Source organism: Oncorhynchus mykiss, chromosome 2 (assembly GCF_057628025.1).
Source record: "Oncorhynchus mykiss isolate SJ-2025 chromosome 2, ASM5762802v1, whole genome shotgun sequence".
Lineage (NCBI taxonomy): Eukaryota > Metazoa > Chordata > Actinopteri > Salmoniformes > Salmonidae > Oncorhynchus > Oncorhynchus mykiss.
In genome coordinates this window covers 59,633,855-59,656,658 of record NC_143023.1, presented here as the reverse complement: position 1 = coordinate 59,656,658, position 22,804 = coordinate 59,633,855, and the positions used below count along the sequence as shown (strand labels likewise).

General features: G+C 41.8%; 1 protein-coding gene and 1 long non-coding RNA gene across 2 annotated transcripts in view; both read right to left on the bottom strand.

Moving 5' to 3' along the window:
• The window catches only part of LOC149985165 (uncharacterized), a 529,398-nt gene that overhangs the window by 325,566 nt on the left and 181,028 nt on the right, over positions 1 to 22,804 (bottom strand). The gene's annotated exons all lie outside the window — the stretch shown is intronic.
• The window catches only part of LOC110492752 (metabotropic glutamate receptor 8), a 212,935-nt gene that overhangs the window by 86,300 nt on the left and 103,831 nt on the right, over positions 1 to 22,804 (bottom strand). Inside the window, exon 3 of the mRNA XM_021567226.3 lies at positions 11,019 to 11,235. Coding sequence (XP_021422901.1) covers positions 11,019 to 11,235 — 217 coding nt within the window. The remainder of the gene's footprint in view (positions 1 to 11,018; positions 11,236 to 22,804) is intronic.

Below are 22,804 nucleotides of genomic sequence, written 5' to 3'. Positions count from 1 at the left end.
TTGGAACTCGGTAGGGAGTGTTGCAACAAAGGACGGACAATTTTGATGCACAACGTGCTTCAGCACTTGGCGGTCCCGTTCTGTGAGCTTGTGTGGCCTACCACTTCTCGGCATGGCCATGTGCTCAATTGTATACACCTGTCATTAACGGTTGTGGCTGAAATAGCCAAATCCAATAATTTGAAGGGGTGTACAAATACTTTTGTATATATAGTGTATATCTGCTGTTTACTTATTTCACTCACCTCGGCAGTATCACTTTTTTGCAACAGAAGATGGCGCAGGAGGGTAGGGCTGCCGTCTAATCGGCTCTTAACCAATCTTGCTATTTTGTTTGCTTTTTTGCGTTGTTCGTCACTTGTTTTGTACGTAATGTTGCTGCTACTGTCTCTTATGACCGAAAAGAGCTTCTGGACATCAGAACTGGGATTACTCACATCAAATTGGACGAGGAGTTCTTCTTCAATGAGTTGGACGCGAGGGATATACTACAGACACCACACCAGGCCTAGATCCCCGTGATAAGCTGGAAAAGGAAATGTAGGTTTCGCAGAAAGAGATCGGGATGCCTTGTGAGGATCAGGTGACTAATCTGCCCTTTCCTTCCGTTCTGCTAACTAACGTTCTACCACTGGAAAATAAATGGGACAAACTTAAAGCATGTATAGTCTACCAACGGGCCATTAACAATTGTAATATCTTGTTTCACCGAGTCGTGGCTGAACGACGACATTAAGAACATACAGCCGGTAGGTTATACACTCGGCAGGACAGAACAGCAGCCTCTGGTAAGACACTCAGAGACGCGTACAAAGCTCTCTCTCGCCCTCCATTTGGCAAATCTGACCATAACTCTATCCTCCTGATTCCTGCTTACACATCAAAAAAATTAGCAGGAAGCACCAGTGACTCGTCTATAAAAAAGTGGGTCAGATGAAGCAGATGCTAAACTACAGGACTGTTTTGCTAGCACAGACTGGAATATATTCCAGGATTCTTCCAATGGCATTGACGAGTACACCACATCAGTCACTGTCTTTATCAATAAGTGCATTGAGGACGTCGTCCCCACAGTGATTGTACATACAGTGGGGCAAAAAAGTATTTAGTCAGCCACCAATTGTGCAAGTTCTCCCACTTAAAAAGATGAGAGAAGCCTGTAATTTTCATCATAGGTACACTTCATAGGTACACTTCAACAACAGACAAAATTAGAAAAAAAATCCAGAAAATCACATTGTAGGATTTTTTATGAATTTATTTGCAAATGATGGTGGAAAATAAGTATTTGGTCAATAACAAAAGTTTATCTCAATACTTTGTTAAATACCCTTTGTTGGCAATGACAGAGGTCAAAGGTTTTCTGTAAGTCTTCACAAGGTTTTCACACACTGTTGCTGGTATTTTGGCCCATTCCTCCATGCAGATCTCCTCTAGATCAGTGATGTTTCTGGGGGCTGTTGCTGGGCAACACAGACTTTCAACTCCCTCCAAAGATTTTCTATGGGGTTGAGATCTGGAGACTGGCTAGGCCACATTCGACCTAAAGGGTAGAGCTTCTGCTTTCAAGGGTCCGGAGCTTATAAGAAATCCAACTGTGCACTCCGACGAAGCATCAAACAGACAAAGCATCAATACAGGACTAAGCTCGAATCACTCTACACCGGCTCCAACGCTCGTCAGATGTGGCTGGGTTTGCAAACTATTACAGAATACAAAGTGAAGCACAGCCGAGAGCTGCCCAGTGACATGAGCCTACCAGACAAGCTAAATCATTTTTATGCTTGCTTCGAGGCAAGTAACACTGAAACATGCATGAGAGCATCAGCTGTTCCGGACGACTGTGTGATGATGCTCTCCGCAGCCGATGTGAGTAAGAACTTTAAAGAGGTCAACATTCACAAGGGCGCTGGGCCAGATGGATTGCCAGGATGTGTACTGCGAGCATGCACTGACCAACTGGCAAGTGTCTTCACTGATATTTTCAACCTCTCCCTGTCTGAGTCTGTAATACCAACATGTTTCAAGCAGACAACCATAGTTCCTGTGCCCAAGAACACTAAGTTAACCTGCCTAAATGACTACCGACCCGTAGCCCTCACGTCTGTAGCCATGAAATGCTTTGAAAGGCTGGTCATGGCTCACATCAACACCATTATCCAAGAAACCCTAGACCCACATCAATTTGAACAACGCACCAACAGATCCATAGATGATGATCCATGATCCATGATGCATGATCTCCACTGCACTCCACACTGCCCTTTCTCACCTTGACAAAAGGAACACCTATGTGAAAATGCTATTCATTGACTACAGCTCAGCATTCAACACCATAGTGCCCTCAAAGCTCATCACTAAGCTAAGGACACTGGGACTAAATACCTCACCTCTGCAACTGGATCCTGGACTTCTTGACGGGCCTCCCCCAGGTGGTTAGGGTAGGTAACATCACATCCACCACGCTGATCCTCAACACAGAGGCCCCTCAGGGGTGTGTGCTGAGTCCTCTCCTGTACTCGCTGTTCACTCATGACTGCACGGCCAGGCACAACTCCAACACCATCATTAAGTTTGCTGATGACTCAACATTGGTAGGCCTGATAACCGACAACAATGAGACAGCCTAGAGGGAGGAGGTCAGAGACCTGACCGTGTTGTGCAAGGACAACATCCTCTTCCTCAACATGATCAAGACAAAGGAGATGATTGTGGACAACAGGAAAAGGAGGACCGAGCATGCGCCCATTTTCATCGACGGGGCTGTAGTGGCGCAGGTTGAGAGCTTTAACTTCCTTGGCGTCTACATCACCAACAAAACTAACATGGTCCGAGCACACCAAAACAGCTGTGCGGAGATCTTTGTGGGCTATACTCGGCCTTGTCTCAGGATGGTAAGTTGGTGGTTGAAGATATCCCTCTAGTGGTGTGGGGGCTGTATTTTGGCAAAGTGGGTGGGGATATATCCTTCTTGTTTGGCCCTGTCCGGGGGTATCATCGGATGGGGCCACAGTGTCTCCTGACCCCTCCTGTCTCAGCCTCCATTATTTATGCTGCAGTAGTTTATGTGTCGGGGGGCTAGGGTCAGTTTGTTATATCTGGAGTACTTCTCCTGTCTTATCCAGTGTCCTGTGTGAATTTAAGTATGCTCTCTCTAGTTCTCTCTTTCTCTCTTTCTCTCTCTCTCTCGGAGGACCTGAGCCCTAGGACCATGCCTCAGGACTACCTGTCATGAGGACTCCTTGCTGTCCCCAGTCCACCTGGCCGTGCTGCTGCTCCAGTTTCAACTGTTCTGCCTGCGGCTATGGAACCCTGACCTGTTCACCGGACGTGCTACCTGTCCCAGACCTGCTGTTTTCAACTCTCTAGAGACAGCAGGAGCGGTAGAGATACTCTTAATGATCGGCTATGAAAAGCCGACTGACATTTACTCCTGAGGTGCTGACTTGCTGCACCCTCGACAACTACTGTGATTATTATTTGACCATGCTGGTCATTTATGAAAATTTGAATATCTTGGCCATGTTCTGTTATAATCTCCACCCGGCACAGTCAGATGAGGACTGGCCACCCCTCATAGCCTGGTTCCTCTCTAGGTTTCTTCCTAGGTTTTGGCCTTTCTAGGGAGTTTTTCCTAGCCACCGTGCTTCTACACCTGCATTGCTTGCTCCAGTTTCAACTGTTCTGCCTTATTATTATTCGACCATGCTGGTCATTTATGAACATTTGAACATCTTGGCCATGTTCTGTTATAATCTCCACCCGGCACAGCCAGAAGAGGACTGGCCACCCCATATAGCCTGGTTCCTCTCTAGGTTTCTTCCTAGGTTTTGGCCTTTCTAGGGAGTTTTTCCTAGCCACCGTGCTTCTACACCTGCATTGCTTGCTCCAGTTTCAACTGTTCTGCCTTATTATTATTCGACCATGCTGGTCATTTATGAACATTTGAACATCTTGGCCATGTTCTGTTATAATCTCCACCCGGCACAGCCAGAAGAGGACTGGCCACCCCATATAGCCTGGTTCCTCTCTAGGTTTCCTCCTAGGTTTTGGCCTTTCTAGGGAGTTTTTCCTAGCCACCGTGCTTCTACACCTGCATTGCTTGCTGTTTGGGGTTTTAGGCTGAGTTTCTGTACAGCACTTTGAGATATCAGCTGATGTACGAAGGACTATATAAATAAATTTGATTTGATTTGTTTGGGGTTTTAGGCTGGGTTTCTCTACAGCACTTTGAGATATCAGCTGATGTAAGAAGGGCTATGTAAATACATTTGATTTGATTTGATTTGTGAAGAGGGCATGACAAAACCTATTCCCCCTCAGGAGACTGAAAAGATTTGGCATAGGTCCTCAGATCCTCAAAAGGTTTTACAGCTGCACCATCGAGAGTAGCCTGATGAGTTGCATCACCGACTGGTATGGTCGGCCTTCGACCGCAAGGCACAACAGAGGGTAGTGCGTACGGCCCAGTACATCACCAGGGCCAAGCTTCCTGCAATCCAGGACCTCTACACCAGGCTGTGTCATAGGAAGGCCCTAAAAATGTTCAAAGACTCCAGCCACCCTGTCATAATCTGTTCTCTCTGCTATCGCACGACAAGCGTTACCAGAGCACCAAGTTTAGGTCCAAGAGGCTTCTAAACAGATTCTACCCCCAAGCCATAAGACTCATGAACAGCTGATCAAATAGCTACTCAAAATATTTGCATTGCCAACCACATTATTATCTATGCATAGCCACTTTAATAACGCTACCTACATGTACATAATTAACTCAATTACCTCGACACTGGTTCCCCCCCACATTGACACATTGACTGTGTACCGGTACCCCCTGTATATAGCCCCGCTATTGTTATTCGTTGCTGCTCTTTAATTATTTGTTATTCTTATCTCTTACTTTTTGGGGGATTTTCTTAAAACTGCATTGTTGGTTAAGGGCTTGTAAGTAAGCATTTCATGTGTTGTATTCGGTGCATGTGACAAATAAAATTTGATTTGAAATTTTGATTTGATTTACAAATTTCAAGGACGTATGGGAATCCGTATCACCAACCAACATAGATAAAGACTCTTTTACAGTGAAAAAACTTGTCTGCTTCGGCGCTGTCATTTTGGGGTAATAAAGTTTTTTTTAAAGTCAAATGACAATACACACACACAGCCATTTTGTCACAGATATTATTGTTAGAAAAATAAGGCCGTTCACGACCGCTATAGTAATTTAAAGAAAGGCCGTTGACAGCCGCTATGGGTTCTGAAAGGGTTTTAAAATGTTAAAAAATATTCCGATTTTTCAGAGGGTGCTACAGGACCCTCAGCACCCATACTTCCCACGGCTATGTACACCGAAAGCTTCAAGTGACCTACATGATTCTTCATCGAGTTTTGTTGTTTTTCACTTTTCAGTGCCTTGTTTAGGAGAAGTTCTGAATAAAATGTCACTGTGTGTTTGGATAAAATCTGCTTTCTATGAAAGATTTATTGTTTATGAATGAGTGTCTGGGACTACCAGATAGTTTTGTAGTATCAACATTACTGTAAATTGAAGATACTATTTTCCTTTCACATACTCGTCCTCCCCTCAATGTTCCTTATCTCCCTCCTAGACCAGCATTGCTTCTGCGATGTATTTTAAACATGGTATTTTCACCCTATTTTAATGACGCTTTACAGTAAAACCAAAAACCATTGAAGCAAAACATTGCCTCCAGAGAGGTACTCTCAGGGTACACTGCTGAAATGAAGAGGGTGCGTTGTCTGGATTACTCCAATTTACCAAATGTACCGTGTTTTTAGTCATTAGTGCACTGTTCCATATGCTCAACATCAACTAGACTAAAAAGCTACTTTCGATTTTTTATCCACTCATTCATGCATTAATTTCATCATCCATTCATCTATAAACTCAGGTATTCAGCAAACAATAACACAGCCTCAACTGCCGGTACATATAGTATACACAGATAGTCAAGAGGAATGTTGTGTGTGCATAGGGGGAATAAATCAACTGGTAAATGGCTCTTTGGAGGAAATAAAATACACATACACATCGATCACAGTGTTTATAGAAGAAGGACACTATCACCTTGAGACCAGAATTGCTCTGTTAACATGTAAGGAATGCTGCGTTTAATGTACCTTTGTTCCACCATACAGTATGCGTTGCAAAGGAGTTGATGAATGACAGCCATCAACAGCATTGAGTCTGGGAATTGAATAACTTTGCTCAAGGGTAATCTCTTGTGGATAGACTACGTAAGCATAAATGGTAAATGATGCTAGATTTTAGTTCGGGGTTAACCAAAATTAGTTATAGGGAAAGGTTTGGCTCTAAATAACCTACAAGCCAAAATGAAAAGCTTATAGCAAAAACTTGAAAGAATCAAAACAAAGATCTAGACAGATTAATACAAATCCCCAGGTGGTCTTCCATCATATAGCTTTCACTTCTCCTGTCTAAATGGATCAGTGCAGATGAGAGAGATGTGACAGAGAGAGGAGGAGAGGATGGAAGCCACTTTAGACTATTTAGCACCTGGGACCTACTGAACTCTGATTGACCTCACACTTCTACTACCACAAGCACTACTGCCAACCCCAGGTGGGCAAAGTGTAAGCACAGGTTAGGAGCAGGAGCTAATGGCAAACATAAATTTCAAACTTCAAATGTAAACCAGGAGAACATCTATTTAATCTAACCCTAATAGGATTACCAGGCCTTAGACATTTTTATTTAAAGGCATTTTGATATTTTTACATGGGTGTTAGTGATTCTGCAGTTGAAAAATGAATGGTAATTCAAACGAGTTGGTCCTGGGCAAGAGACTAAATTCCATTTTCCATGATATTATGTAAGTGGATTCCTAGTCCATGACAATTTATCCATGCCAATGAGGTCAGAAACTCTGTGCCTAGTGAAAGTTTTCCGTAATTTCAACCAGCCTGGCAGCGAGACACATTTACGGTTACTCGGGTAGCAGTTGGCATCTTTATTTATCCTCTGGGAGGTTATTTTCCTCTGTGTAATAGTGATGGAGTCATTGCTGACTTTTAACATGAGGAGATATGCTTTTCCTCCCAGGCCCTCAGGTCTGGAGAGAAGCCTATGGAGTCTTGCAGTTATGTTACAAGTGTAGATAATTGATTCTGAGCCCAATTGATTAGAGACAGCTAGCTCAGCAATGCTCACCTCTCACCATGACCAATAACAGGGGAGGTTATCATGTCTTGGGCGTGTGATCTTTGACCCTCTGTTACTTTCTCACTCATCATTAGTCACGATTCATTCAGGATTATCCATAACCATGGTAGCATCCACATGAATGTAGAAGTGTTTCGAAACATATTCCATTCTTATTTATGATAAAAGTGACTCCACACAATACATTCTTTACCATCGTTTACTATTGGGCACAAAACAATCAGAAACAAAACTAAAACTAACTGCAAATGCATCCAATAAGTTTGGAGAGTCACAAACTTGATGTAATCATTGTGTGCTTGGAATATGGGACCAAAAACTAAATTTTAGATTTTGACCCATACCTTTTTGAGGAAAAAGGGATTACCTGTTAAACAAAATCTCTTTCTCTGAGCCATTGTATTAGTATACTGTAAAATAATATAATTTCCCAATTTTTTGGAGCATAGCTCAGTATTTTAATGATTTATTTTATACAGTTTATCAAGGGTGTCAATCATTTCAGGCCCCACTGTGCACGTTACAGCTGATTCATTTTAATTCAGCAATGACAATATAATGAATATGTGGCCTTATGTCCACACTGGCTGAAAGCTGCAATAATAATTTAATCAGAGGGCTCAAAGAGAACGGAGTTGTACTATGAGAGAGCCCCTAGAAAGAAATACAGCTGTGCACTTACTTGCGATATGGAGAATCAATTACACTGACTATTGCTATTAGATATGGGCGATCGCAACCTTCTCCTATCGTGATTATGTACCCATAACACATTGTGGTATACATCGCCTTCAGAAGGTATTCATACCCTTAGACTTATTGATAATTTTGATTAATTTAAAATGGATTAAATGTATGTTTTTCCCACCTATATACAATATATACCCCATAATCACAAAGTGAAAAGTGAAAACATGTTTTTTAATAACTGTAGCGTATTTATAAAATACTGAAAATATTCCAAACCTGAGTCGATACTTTGTAGAAGCACCTTTTATCATGATTATAGCTTTGAGTTGTCTTCGGTATGTCTGTATCCGCTTTGCACATCTGGATATGGGGATTTTACCTCATTTTTCCTTGCAGGTTCTTCTCAAACTCTGCTAACTTAGATGGGGAGCAGCAGGTTGAACAGCAATCTTCATGTCTTTCCACAGATGTTCAATGGGATTCAAGTCTGGGCATTGGCTGGGCCACTCAACGACTTTCACATTCTTGTTCAAAAGCCATTCCAGCTTTGTTTGGCTGTAGTATGCTTGGGGTCATTGTAAATTTTCGCCCCATCTCTAAGGTCGTTTGCACTCTGAAGCAAGTTCTCATCAAGGATTTGCCTGTATTTAGGCCTCATTCATTGTTCCCTCTATTCCTACCAGTCTCCCAGCCGCTGAAAAGCATCCCCATAGCACGATGCTGCCACCGCCATGCTCCACAGTAGGGATGGTGTTAGACAGACCTGTGCCTGGTTTTCTCCAGACAGCTTTTCATTCAGGCTATAGAGTAACATTTTTGTCTCATCAGACCACATATTCTTTTGCATTATGATCTTAGTCTTTCACGTGCCTTTTTGCGAACTCTGGGTGTGCTGTCATATGCCTTTTTCTCAGGAGTGGCTTCCATCTGGCCACTGTCCAATAAAGCCCAGATTGGTGAAGTGCTGTATACATTTTTTTCTGGCAAGTTCTCACATCTCAGTCAAATAACCCTGTAGTTATGTCAGAGTGGTCATTGGGTTCTGGGTCACCACCCTGTCCAAGGTCCTTCTTGCTCAGATTGATCAGATGGCTAGCTCTAGGCAAATCTGGGTAGCTCCATATTTTTTCAATTTCCCAATGACGGAGACCACTGTGCTCTTGGAAAGTTAACACATACATTATTTTTTATCCTCCCCAGATACACTACATGACCAAAAATATGTAGACACCTACTTGTCAAAAATCTCTTTCCAAAATCATGGGCATTAACATGAGTTTGTCCTCCCTTTGCTGCTATAACAGTTAAATAAAGGTTAAAAAATTAAGAATTTAAATATAAAAAAGCCTCCACACTTCTGGGAAGGCTTTCCACTAGATGTTGGAACATTGCTGCTGGGACTTGCTTCCATTCAGCCACAAGAGCATTAGTAAGGTCGGACACTGATGTTGGGCGATTTGGCCTGGCTCGCAGTCAGTGTTCCAATTCATCCAAAAGTTGTTTGTTGGAGTTGATGTCAGGACTCTGTGCAGGCCAGTCATGTTCTTCCCCGATCTCGACAAACCATATCTGTATGGACCTCACTTTGTGCACTGGGGTGTTGTCATGCTGAAACAGGTAAGGGATTTTCCCAAACTGTTCCACAAAGTTGGAAACACAGAATCGTCTAGAATGTATGCTGTAGTGCTCAGGTAATGATTAGACTCGCCCTCCCGAGGGAGTACGATGGGACGGCGGCCGGGTGCCAGAGGTTCTTACTTCAGATGGACCTATACCTGGCGACCGTTCGTCCGGCTCCTTCGAGGGGTGAGAGCGTGAACGCCCTCGTCTCCTGCCTCTCAGGTAAAGCCCTGGAGTGGGTCAACGCGGTATGGAACGATCCTGACTCGGCGAGGGACTTAAGATTTCCCTTCACTAGAACTAAGGGGCCTAGCCCGAACCATGAAAAACAGCCCCAGACAATTATTCCTCCTCCACCAAACTTTGCAGTGGGCAATATGCATTTTGTCAGGGAGCGCTCTCCTGGCATCCGACAAACCCAAATTCATCGGACTGCCAGATGGTGAAGCGTTATTCATCACTCCAGAGAATGTGTTTCTACTGCTCCAGAGTCCAATGGCGGTGAGCCTCACGTCACTCCAGTCGACGATTGGCATTGCGCATTGTGATTTTATTTTTGTGTGCAACTGCTCGGCCATGGAAACCCATTTCATGAAGCTCCCAACAAAAAGTTATTGTACTGACGTTGCTTCCACAGGCAGTTTGGAACTCGGTCGGTTTTTTGAAAAACAAGCAAGAATTTTGGTTAGGAGAGCACCAGAGCAATATCAGTCTTTCCGCGCATGAGGGAGAGGGCGCATGCTTACTAATTTTGCTTTCCTATTGAACATACTACTTTCTGTATGGAATATTATAGTTTATTAACATTTTAGAGTACCTGAGGATTAAATAGAAACGTTGTTTGACTTTTTTGGATGGAGTTTAGCGGTAGCTTTTGGGACTCCTTTGTCTGCATGTTGAACGAGTGGATTACTGAAATCGATGGCGCCAACTAAACTGACGTTTTGGGATTTAAAGAAGGATTTTATCTAACAAAACGAACATTCATGTTGTAGCTGGGACCCTTGGGATTGAAAACAGAGGAATATCTTCAAAAGCAAGTAATTTATTTAAACGCTATTTGTGATTTTATGTAGCCTTTGCTAGTTGAAAAATATGATGATGTGGGGCGCCGTCCTCAGACAATCGCATGGTATGCTTTCACCGTAAAGCCTATTGTAAATCGGACAACGCAATAAACAATAATTAAAGCTTTTAAATGATATAAGATACTTGTATGTTCATGAATGTTTAATATTCCGATTGTATATTTGAATTGCGCGCCCTCCAATTTCACCGGATGTTGTCGGCTGGTGTCCCGCTAGCGGGATGCCTACCCGAAGAATAAAAGCCTTGCTGTGTATTAGGAGAGAATCACACTTTTGGATTCAATCACATTTCTTTATCCTCCATCATGGCGTCACAAAGACAGCTCACATTCAGTAGCCATATCTATAAAAAGTTTCAATTAAAACCTCATTGAGCAGCCATTTTGTGCCAGTAAAAAGAGCCCCATCCCACTTACCAGACTCTCTGGAGATCTGGACGAAAGCCTCCACGCCACTTTCACCGTAATTCCCCTCTGAGGCCAGGGTCGACACATAGTTCCAGCCCATCGCCGTTACGATGTCCAGCATGGCCTGAGCTTGGTAGGAGTCTGGTGGCACCACACGGGAGAAGAAGTCGTAGCGTGTGTTGTCACTCAGCTCGGGCGCTGTGGATGCATAGCTGATCTGAGGGATCTGTGCAGACAAGGAAGACATAGTGTAAGTATTTATTGAAAAACTAGTAATTGATCAATTCCACAATGGAAACTACTCCCCAGACATCTACTATATGTTACACATGAGAATAGCAATGGAAAGACAAATCCCTGCAACGTTGTCAGAACATTAAGAACTACCTGACTTAAAACTTAATTTCATCCTGTTTAAGGAGCACATTCACCCCAAAATAACTTAAAAACCAAAGGGAACCACAATTTCACATTTCTCAGCTGGACACAGCGTAATGGAGAAGAGAGGGGAAACTGTAAGGTGGAATTAGACAGACAGACGGACAGTCGGACAGATAGGGAGAACTGGCATAGCCAGGGAAGGTTGGAGAGTGATTGAAGGACTGATTGATTTCACTTCAGTCAAAGGCCAGGGTGCGCGGGCAGGCCCTACAGGCTAGACCCATTGGCATTCAAAGAGAGGGGGAATGGAAGAAAGAAAGACAGACAGGCAAAGGCCTGCCAGCAATACAAATGCCACTCATTGGCTGGCAGCTTGAGCCAATCTCAGCTCATTCACAGACTGCAACAAATTAAACCGGCTGTAAATACAAATGCATCTGGTGGCTTTGACATGATTGAAATCACCCGTAAAATGCCAACGTTCTGTCAGTCCCAGAAGGTTAACCCTTGAACTGGGATTTCAGAGCCATAGGATAACAATAGCTAAATGAATACCAGAGGCAATAAGTGATTTACTCTCAACATTGATGAACTTATGCCATTAAGTGATTAAGATCTGGGTTGAAACAAATACAATTCGTATTGTCTTTAGTCCTTATATGAACAACTTAATTTCCAGGGACCAAAGAGCCTGCATGTGGATGTCCTTATCTTCCCATTAGGACATAATTAAAAAAGAGGGACGTTTGTAACCCCTAAAGTTAATATATAGCTTTAATTTATCAGTTAATGAGAGACTCAACCAGAATATACTGTGGCTTCAAAGAACTAGCCATGTCCGTACACTCTAAAAAATGTTGGGTTGTTCGGATGACCCAAATGTTGGGATGCAGGCATTGGTTCACTTAGTTGGGTTGTTATTTTTAAAAAGAGAAGGTTGGGTTGTTGATGCTGGGTTACTGATGCTGGGTTATTGAGCCATGACCCAGTCGGTCAGATCAGAAGACTAGAGAGGCGTGACTTATTAGGGATGTGGCTTTCAGATAGTTATTTTTGGCCACTCGTGAGATTATATGCAATTCCAGTTAATCTGTCCTGTTGTATTGTTATCACATGTTAAGTTTGAACACTTACATTTTTATAGCTATAATGACAATCCAAATGTATTAGTTCCTTAAGAGCCTATGCAAAACCCAACGTTGGGATAATTACTACTTTGTTACAATATGTAAATATTATCATTATTATTATTATATTAGAATATGTCATGTGCAAAAAAAAATTACGAAAGAAAGTTACAGACATCAGACCCCCAAGACATTCTAAACCTCTCAACATTGCAATAATGGGAGTTTAGCATTTTTGGCGGGGGTATGATATGTGCGACGGTAAATTTCTCACTCATCATTATTCACAATTCATTCAGGATTATCCGTAATCATGTATTTAGTGTTTAGTGTTTAGAAACATATTCCATTCTTATTTACAATAAAAGTGACTCCCTAAATGACACAATACATTATTTACCATTCATTTCTATCGGTCACAAAATAATCTGAAACACAACCAAAACAAACAGCAAATGCATCCAACAAAGTCACAAGCTTGATGTAGTCATTGCGTACTATGACTATGGGAACAAATACTGCATTTTTTTATGACATTAATGCACATATAAGTGAATTAGTCCAAAAACTTTTGCTCCCCTAAAATGGGGGAGCTACGTACAAAAAGTATTGTAATTTCTAAATGGTTCACCCGATATGGATGGAAATACCCTCAAATTAAAGGTGACAGTGCCCTTTAACCCGTTAGTCATTGTTTGATTTCAAATCCAAATGCTTCACTGTCCCAATAATTAAGGAGTGCACTGTAGCTGCTCTACTAGTGCCAAAATTTGTAAGTGAATGTAATTAAAAGTTGAACCTATTCATCTATGGCAATGATACTTACAGTGCCTTCAGAAAGTATTCACAACCCTTGACTTTTTCTTATAAATGAATTAAAAATGAAAATCTGAAATGTCTTGAGTCAATAAGTGTTCAACCCCTTTGGCAAGCCTAAATACGTTCAGGAGTATAAATGTGCTTAAGTCACATAAAAAAATAGCATGGATTCACTCGGCTTGCAATAATAGTTTATAACATGATTTTAGAATGACTACTTCATCTCTGTACCCCACACATACAATCATCTTTAGGGCCCCTCAATCGAGCTGTGAATTTCAAACACAGATTCAACCACATAATCACAGAGGTTTTCGAATGCCTCGCCAAGAAGGGCACCTATTGGTAGATGGGTAAAAGTAAAGAAATCAAACATTGAATATCCCTTTGAACATGGTGAAGTTATTAATTACACTTTGGATGTTGTATCAATACACCCTGTCACTACAAAGCCTCAAATGTTGTGCACAAATCTGTTTACATCCCTATTATTGAGCATTTTTCATTTTCCAAAAGAATCCATCCACCTGACAGGTGTGGCATATCACGAAGCTGATTAAACAGCATGATCATTACACAGGTGCACCTTGTGCTGGAGACAATAAAAGGCCACTTCAAAATGTACAGTTTAGACACACAACACAAAGCAACACATTTCTCAAGTTCTGAGGGAGCGTGCAGTTGGTATGCTGACTGCAAGAATGTCCACCATTGCTGTTGCCAAATAATTAAATTAGAATTTCTCTACTATAAGCCGTTTTAGAGAATTTAGCAGTACGGCCAACCAGCCTCACAAATGCAGACCACATGTAAACATGACGGCCCAGGACCTTCACATCCTGCTTCTTCAACTGTGGGATCGTCTGAATCTAGCCACCTGGACAGCTGATGAAACTGTTGGTTTGCACAACCGAAACATTTCTACAAAGTCAGAAACTGTCTCAGGGAAGCTCATCTGCGTGCTTGTCTTTCTCAGCAGGTTCTTTGACCTGACTGTAGTTCGGCATCATAACCAAATTCAGTGCTCAACAGCACGCTGGAGAAGTGTGCTCTTCACAGATAAATCACAGTTTTTACCTGTACTGGGCAGATGGCAGACAGCGTGTATGGCATCGTGTGGGTGAGTGGTTTGCTGACGTCAATGTTGTGAACAGAGTTGGGTGGTGGGGTAATGGTACGGTAAGCTACAACAAACACAATTTAATTTTATCGATGGCAATTATAATTGACAGATATACCGTGCCATTCATCCACTGCCATCACCTCATGTTTCAGCATGATAATGGATAGCTCTATTTCGCAAGGATCTGTACACAACTTCTGGAAGCGGAAAATGTCCCAGTTCTTCCATGGCCTTCATACTCACCAGACATTCCTGTGCTGTTCGTAACTACCCTGGTAGGATGACTGACAACCTGAACCAGATTGCAGGCACTGGTTACAGTTTGAAGTTTTTTTATTGAGTGGGCAGTGTGATGAAAGCCAGTCAATATTTAAATCTCCCTCAAAATATACTTCTCTGTTGATATCACATAAAATATCAAGCATTTCACACATATTCTCCAGATATAGACTGTTAGCACTTGATGGTCTATAGCAGTTTCCCACAAGAATGGGCTTTAGGTGATGCAGATGAACCTGTAGCCATATTACTTCAACAGTATTTAACATGAGATGTTTACAGAAATGTGGTTCTGAATAAAGACCGCGACACCGCTCTCGTTGGAATTTCAGTTTTTTTCGGTAGACTTCATAACCATATATTGCTACCACTGTATCATCAAAGGTATTATCGGAGTGCGCTTCAGAGATAAATGTAATCTGTTACAACTAAGTTATTGACTTCTCAAGCATTATTTCTTAGGCTACACATGTTAATACGGGCTATTTTTTTAGCACTTTTTTAATGCTTTACTGGGAAGCTTATCAGAAGTAGACTTGCTCATGTTAATAGCTAATAATGCACGGTGAGCTGCACACAGTGGACTTCCTACTAGGGCACACCGCCTCAGTGCTAACAGTGTAACCCTGGTTTATAGGCACATGATTACTGCAAACAATAGCTGTAGGATCGAAAGAGGTATTCAAGGCAGTTAGGGGGACATACATTACATTGTGTCTGCCAACGCCCCTGGGATAATGTACATTAGATGCAGCAGGTCTGTGCCCAAACAATTCAAGCTTCTACTTTTAAAAATTCACCTTTCCAGAAATGCCTCTCACCATTGCCGCTTGTTATAGACCGCCCTCAGCCCCCAGCTGTGCCCTGAACACCATATGTGAATTGATTGCCCCCCATCGATCTTCAGAGTTCGTACAGTTAGGTGACCGAAACTGGGATATGCTTTACACCCCGGCCGTCCTACAATCTAAGCTAGATAACTTCAATCTCACACAAATTATCAAGGAACCTACACCAGGTACAACCCTAAATCTGTAACCATGGGCACCCTCATAGATATCATCCTGACCAACCTGCCTTCCAAATACACCTCTGCTGTCCTCAACCAGGATCTCAGCGATCACTGCCTCATTGCCTGCATCCGTAATGGGTCCACGGTCAAACGACCACCCCTCATCACTGTCAAACGCTCCCTTAAACACTTCAGCAAGCAGGCCTTTCTAATCGACATGGCCCGGGTATCCTGGAAGGATATTGTCCTCATCCCGTCAGTAGAGGATGCCTGGTTGCTCTTTAAAAGTGCTTTCTTCACCATCTTAAATGCACATGCCCCATTCAAAAAATGTAGAACTAAGGACAGATATAGCCCTTGGTTCACCCCAGACTTGACTGCCCTTGACAAGCACAAAAAACATCCTGTGGTGTACTGCATTAGCATCGAATAGCCCCAATGATATGCAACTTTTCAGGGAAGTCAGGAACCAATTTACACAGTCAGTTAGGAAAGCTAAGGCTAGCTTTTTCAAGCAGAAATTTGCATCCTGTAGCACTAATTCCAAAATGTTTTGGGACACTGTAAAGTCCATGGAGAATAAGAGCACCTCCTCCCAGCTGCCCACTGCACTGAGGCTAGGAAACACTGTCACCACCGATAAATCTTTGATAATCGATCATTTCAATAAGCATTGGTTTTAACAACATGTACTTTTTAACTAATTTAAATGTAACATTGAAATGCTGTGTTTTATGCTTTTATGCTTTTTTATTTAACTAGGCAAGTCAGTTAAGAACAAATTCTTATTTTCAATGATGGCCTAGGAACAGTGGGTTAACTGCCTGTTCAGGAGCAGAATGACAGATTTGTACCATGTCAGCTCAGGGATTTGAATTTGCAACCTTTCGGTCCAACGCTCTAACCACTAGGCTACCCTGCCGTTATGCCGTTTTTATGTGTATAAAATGATGTGCAAAAATATATGAGCTGTTTTAAAGGAAATGCAACAATAAAACTTTAACAAAATTAAATAATAATAAATAAATAAAAATCGACCAAGGGCCCCCTGATCTCCCTGTGTCTGCCAGCAGGGGAGGACCTAATACCCCACCCAGCTCGTGCTGTACGGGGTGGGCCGAAGGCATATTCCACCGAAGGCCTTCACAAAGCTCTGGCCCACCCTCACGTGTCTGAAGGAAGCACTGTGGTCCTCCCGCAACCTGCTGGTAGTGAAATGAGTAGAGACCACCCCCCAGGCAGTGGCCATGGTAGCTACGGAAGCCCTGGGGTGGTACAGAAGAAAGCGGGCCTCGACCCCAGGCGAAGGGTCCCCCACAACACCCAAGGTCCCGGCGGCCATGGACTGACAGCGCCGCGGCGCCTAGGGGAGGGATCTCTTATGGGCCCCGACGGACCGGATGGAAATTGATTCGGAGGCGAGTTTGATAAGGACTCACCCCGTTCCTGTACAAAGGACCAAAGTGACTTTTTAACATGTTTTTCATGTCTTAAAAATGTTTTACTTTTGTTAAATAATTTATACACATCTTAAATGGCTTTTACAGAATTGGATGTTTTACATAAAAAAGTACTTTTATTTATGGTTGTTTTTATTGGTTTTAACAACATGCACTTTTTAACAAACTTAATTGTATTATTCAAATGCTGTGCATTATGCTTTTATGCCGTTTTTATGTGTATAAAAGGATGTGCAAAAATATATGAGCTGTTTTAAAGGAAATGCAACAATAAAACTTTTCCAAAATAAAAAATGTCATATATATTCTGAATCAGAGAGGTGTCGGGGGCTCTGTAATTGAAGTCATCGTGGACTTCAGTCGGTGCCCACGTCATTTTAGGTAGTTTGATAAATCCTTCAGCGTGACGGTCATTCTGGTTGCAGGTTGTGGGTGATTATCCTCACTCTGGCTGGATTCTGATAGGAATTAGTAGCCACTTCACAAACAAGCATATTATGATTTGCAGGTCTGATGTGGCACATCATCCAGGATTTTCAGCTCACACTGTTGAGGATAACTGGGCCATAATATGATATATGTTCATAAAGGGTTTATTTTTAATTGAAGCACATTCACTTAGTCAGTCTCTTGGTGAAGGCTTCAAGAGTGTATATATATTTTTTAATGCAACAACCATCTCTCTCACTAACAAACTCAGTCATGTGTGGGCATCTCTCACATTCGCTCAAAAGGCATGCTGGGAAATATGCAAACACAGCATTACGCCCTACAGTTTTAAAACAACACCCCCAGTGTTTAGTCTTTAAAACCTAAACAATGTGTGCTGAATAAACATTTTCATGTGTTTAAAATGTCTTACGGCGATTAAATATTTTCTAGTGTTTACAATCTAAACACCGTGATGCATTTTCATTGACATTTTAAATGCCTTGATGCCTTTTAAAAGGGTTTAGTTACTGTACAGTATGTGTTTAGATCCTGAACACCTGGTTTTACAGTGTATTTAGAAGCTCATTTAAAGCCATAATTCGTAGGCTAAACATAAGGCCTGCACTGAATGTACCACTCATGCTTTGCAAGACAGAACAAATCTGTTTCGGTTTCCAGTTTATGCACTCGTGTCAGCATTGACCACCACCTGCTTCACTAAAATTGATCACTGGTTAATCATTACGTTGGTGACAGGTTGCATGTAATTTCTATTTTCCTAATGGTTGTCAATTTCATCAGCATCACACTGCCATACTAGCCGTAGGTCTACATTTCTCCTTTAAACTCTCCCACCAATGTATTTAATACATTGTGTTTTTCCATTATCCTACACAGACAATTACAGTTATTTTTGATATTTTGCATGGTGTTTTTAAAGCAGTACATAGCTGTGCCAGCGAATTTCACTGTGCAAGAAACAAATAACAGATGTTGGAATGACAGGGGCTGTTATGATATTTTCATCTCAAAACACACCAACGCCTTCATTTTGATCATCATCATCATCATTATATTTTAGAGTCATAGTACAACAACAGCAAGCTCGTCATAAGTCTCAGACCTCTTGGCAAAATGCCCAAAACAATGATGGTTAGAGTACTTCCAGTGGATATGTGTTTTTTTGTTAATTATTGTTTTATTTTGTAATATCTATACTGTTTTATTATTTAATTAATGGAATATGTTTTAAATACGCATAAAGTGTGGTTAATTTGAGTACATTTTACTGTTTCAAAAACAAGCTGTTCAGTCCCAACTCGGCTTCAAGCAGCAGTTCTGGGCATTCGGCCTGCCACCCAGTGCTTGGATTGCATTGCCGGTTATTATTACATTGCCTGCTAACAGGTGGGACTGCATCAATGAGATTGCAGGATTTCATCACATGATTTTAACAGCACGAAGTAAATGGCAGCTAATATGAGCACCCAGGCCTTCTGCAAATGCTCTTTCGGGTACTAAACAGATTGTGCTAAAGAGCAAATTGTAAGGAACCTGTAAATAAACAATCATGACCGTCATTGGGAGACTGGGTCCTGATAAACTGGATATCCACATCCATCGACAGTCAAAGGACAGACGGATACACTAGCCAGAACCTTCTTGCAGATCTGGTAGGACAAAAGAATGGCTCTATGCCCAATTCGCCACACTGTTTTTTGTTTCCCCTGAATTTCATCAGATGCTAGCTAGTGGGTAAGCTAGCCACCGGTAGCTTGCTAGCTCACAAAAAAATGTCAAGTTTAACTAAAGTTAACTGTCAAGCTTATCATGCGTGCGTGTGATCAAATTAATCACACGCACACACGCACACACACAAACCCCACCGTTTGTACCATTCACTTCCATATTGATAGTATCCTTCTGGCTGACCAGTGATGGTAATTGATTAAAAAAAGACTGAGGGAGAAAAGCTAATTTGGCATGACATGACATGACAGCCAGGTCTCTTCTTTCTATGTTTTTTAAAAGAAATGTAGCTCTCATGTACTTTCCCTGGCTGTGTATCTCTCTCCTTCCTCTCTCTCTCATTTTCTCCACTATTAGTGTGTTAGAGTTTTGGGAGATTTCTGACAAGGTCTCTTCCTAACCAGATGCTGGCCACAGGAACATTCATAGGTGACATGATCTGATGTGACTTCATTATTCCTACCCTTCTACAGTAGATGACAGTGGCATCCTGGGACCAATCTGACTTCCATTATTTGACCGCTTGACTGCACTTGTAAGGTTACTGTCCCTCCTTGTTATGTTTTTAAGATATTGTTTGTTATGTAAAACTATTCCGCATTGCAACCCAAATACAATGAGCAAAATGCTTTGCATGTTATCGCGCAGTTGAAAGGAGGTAGATGTAAAGGAAACATGTCAAGCATGCAGAATATTGGAAGCCAAACTTTCCATTGGGCTTTATATATCTTCACATTGTTTACTCATTGTGCTTACATGTGGAAATCCCCTGAGGTTACATATACACGGCCTTCAGAAAGTATTCATACCCCTTGACTTAATCCACATTTTGTTGTGTTACAGCCTGAATCCAAAATGGATGAAACAGATTTTGTTTCTCACCCATCGACACGCAATACCCCATAACGACGAAGTGAAAACATGTTTTCCTCTGTCCAGTATCTGTGTTATTTTGTGTTATTCTGTGTTATCTTAATCTTTTTTTTTATTGGCCAGTCTGAGATATGGCTTTTTCATTGCAACTATGCCTAGAAGGCCAATATCCCGGAGTCGTCTCTTCACTGTTGACGTTGAGACTGGTGTTTTGCAGGTACTATTTAATGAAGCTGCCAGTTGAGGACTTGTGAGGCGTCTGTTTCTCAAACTAGGCTCTCTAATGTACTTGTCCTCTTGCTCTGTTGTGCACCGGGGCCTCCCACGCCTCTTTCTATTCTGGTTAGTGCCAGTTGTCGCTGTTATGTGAAGGGAGTAGTACACAGCGTTGTACGAGATCTTCAGTTTCTTGGCAATTTTTCGCATGGAATAGCCTTAATTTTTCAGAACAAGAATAGACTGACAAGTTTCAGAAGAAGGTTGTTTGCTTCTGGACATTTTGAGCCTGTAATCGAACCCACAAATGCTGATGCTCCAGATACTCAACTAGCCTAAAGAAGGACAATTTTTTTGCTTCTTTAATCAGAACAACAGTTTTCAGCTGTGCTAACATAATTGCAAAAGGATTTTCTAATGATCAATTAGCATTTTAAAATGATAAACTTGAATTGCTGATAATAGGCCTCTGTATGCCTATGTAGATATTCCATAGAAAATCTGTCGTTTCCAGCTACAATAGTCATTTACGACGTTAACAATGTCTACACTGTATTTCTGATCAATTTCATGTTATTTTAATGGACAAAAATGTGCTTTTCTTACAAAAACAAGGACATTTCTAAGTGACCCCAAACTTTTGAACGGTAGTGTAAGTATTCACACCGAGTCAATACTTTGTAGAAGCTCCTTTGGTGGCGATTACAGCTTTGAGGTGTCTTATGTATGTTTGTTTCAGCTTAGCACATATGGATTTGTGGATTTTCTCCCACTCTTCCTTGCAGACATTCTCAAGCTATCTTAAATTAGATGGGGAGCGGAGGTAAACAGAAATCTTCAAGTCTTTCCACACATTTTCAATGGTATTCAAGTCTGGGCGTTGGCTGGGCCACTTCAGGATTTTCAAATTCTTGTTCTGAAGCCATTCCAAATTTGCTTTGGATGTATACTTGGGGTCATTGTCCTGTTGGAATGTAAATCTTCGCCCCAGTCTAAGGTCCTTTGCACTCTGAAGCAGGTTCTCATCAAGGATTTGCCTGTATTTGGCTCCATTGATTGTTACCTCTATCCTTACCAGTCTTCTAGTCCCTGGTCCTGAAAAACATCCCATATCATGATACTGCCACCACCATGCTTCATGGTATGGATGATGTTAGACGACTGATAAGCTGTGCCTAGTTCTCTCCAGCCATAGCGCATTCCATTCCGACCAAAGAGTTCATTTTTGTCTCATCAGACCATCGAATAATTTGCCTTATGCTCTAAGAGTGTTTCATGTGCCTTTTTGCAAACTCCAGGCGTGCTGTTATGTGCCTTTTTCTCGGGAGTGGCTTCCGTCTGGCCACTTTCCCAAAAAGCCCAGATTGGTGAAGTGCTGTTCTTCTGGCCCAATGTTTTATAACCTTCCCCAGATATTTGCCTCATCAAAATCTCTGAGATCTATGGGCAGTTCCTTGGACTTCTGCCCTGACATGCACTGTCAACTATGGGACCTTATACACTGATTGTATAAAACATTAAGAACACCTTAATATTGAGCTGCACCCCACCTTTAGCACTCAAACAGCCTCACTTCGTCAGGACTGGATGTCCTTTGGGTGGTGGACCATGGGAAACTGTTGAAAAACCCAGCAGTATTGCAGTTGTTGACACAAACCGGTGCGCCTGGCACCTACTAACATACCCTGTTAAAAGGCAATTCAATATTTTGTCTTGCCCATTCACCCTTTGAATGGCAGACAATCCATGTCTCAAGGCTTAAAAATCCTACTTTAACTCATCTCCTCCCCTTCATCTACACTGATTGAAGTGGATTCAATAATTAATAAGTGACATCAATAAGGGATCATAGCTTTCACCTGGATTCACCTGGTCAGTCTACGTCGTGGAGAGAGCAGGAGCAGGTGGTCTTAATGTTTTGTACACTCAGTGTAAAGATGTGTGTTTCTTTCTAAATCGTGTCCAGACAATTGAATTGGCCACAGGTGGACTCCAATCCAGTTGTACTGACATCTCAAGGATGATCAAAGGAAATTGGATGCACCTGAGCTCAATTTGGAGTATCATAGCAAAGGAATATTTATGTAAATTAGATATTTATGGATTTCTTTTCAATAAATTCTCTAACGTTTCTAAAAACATGTTTTCACGTTTTCATTATGGACGATTTAATACATTTTGAATTGATTTTGTTGCACAAAATGTGGAGTAAGCCAAAGGGTATGAATACTTTATGAAGGCTCTGTATAAATGAATCTATTGCCGATGTGACCTGGTTCTATCTGCGATACTCCTCTCAGATGTGAATTTTCCCTTGCTTCTCT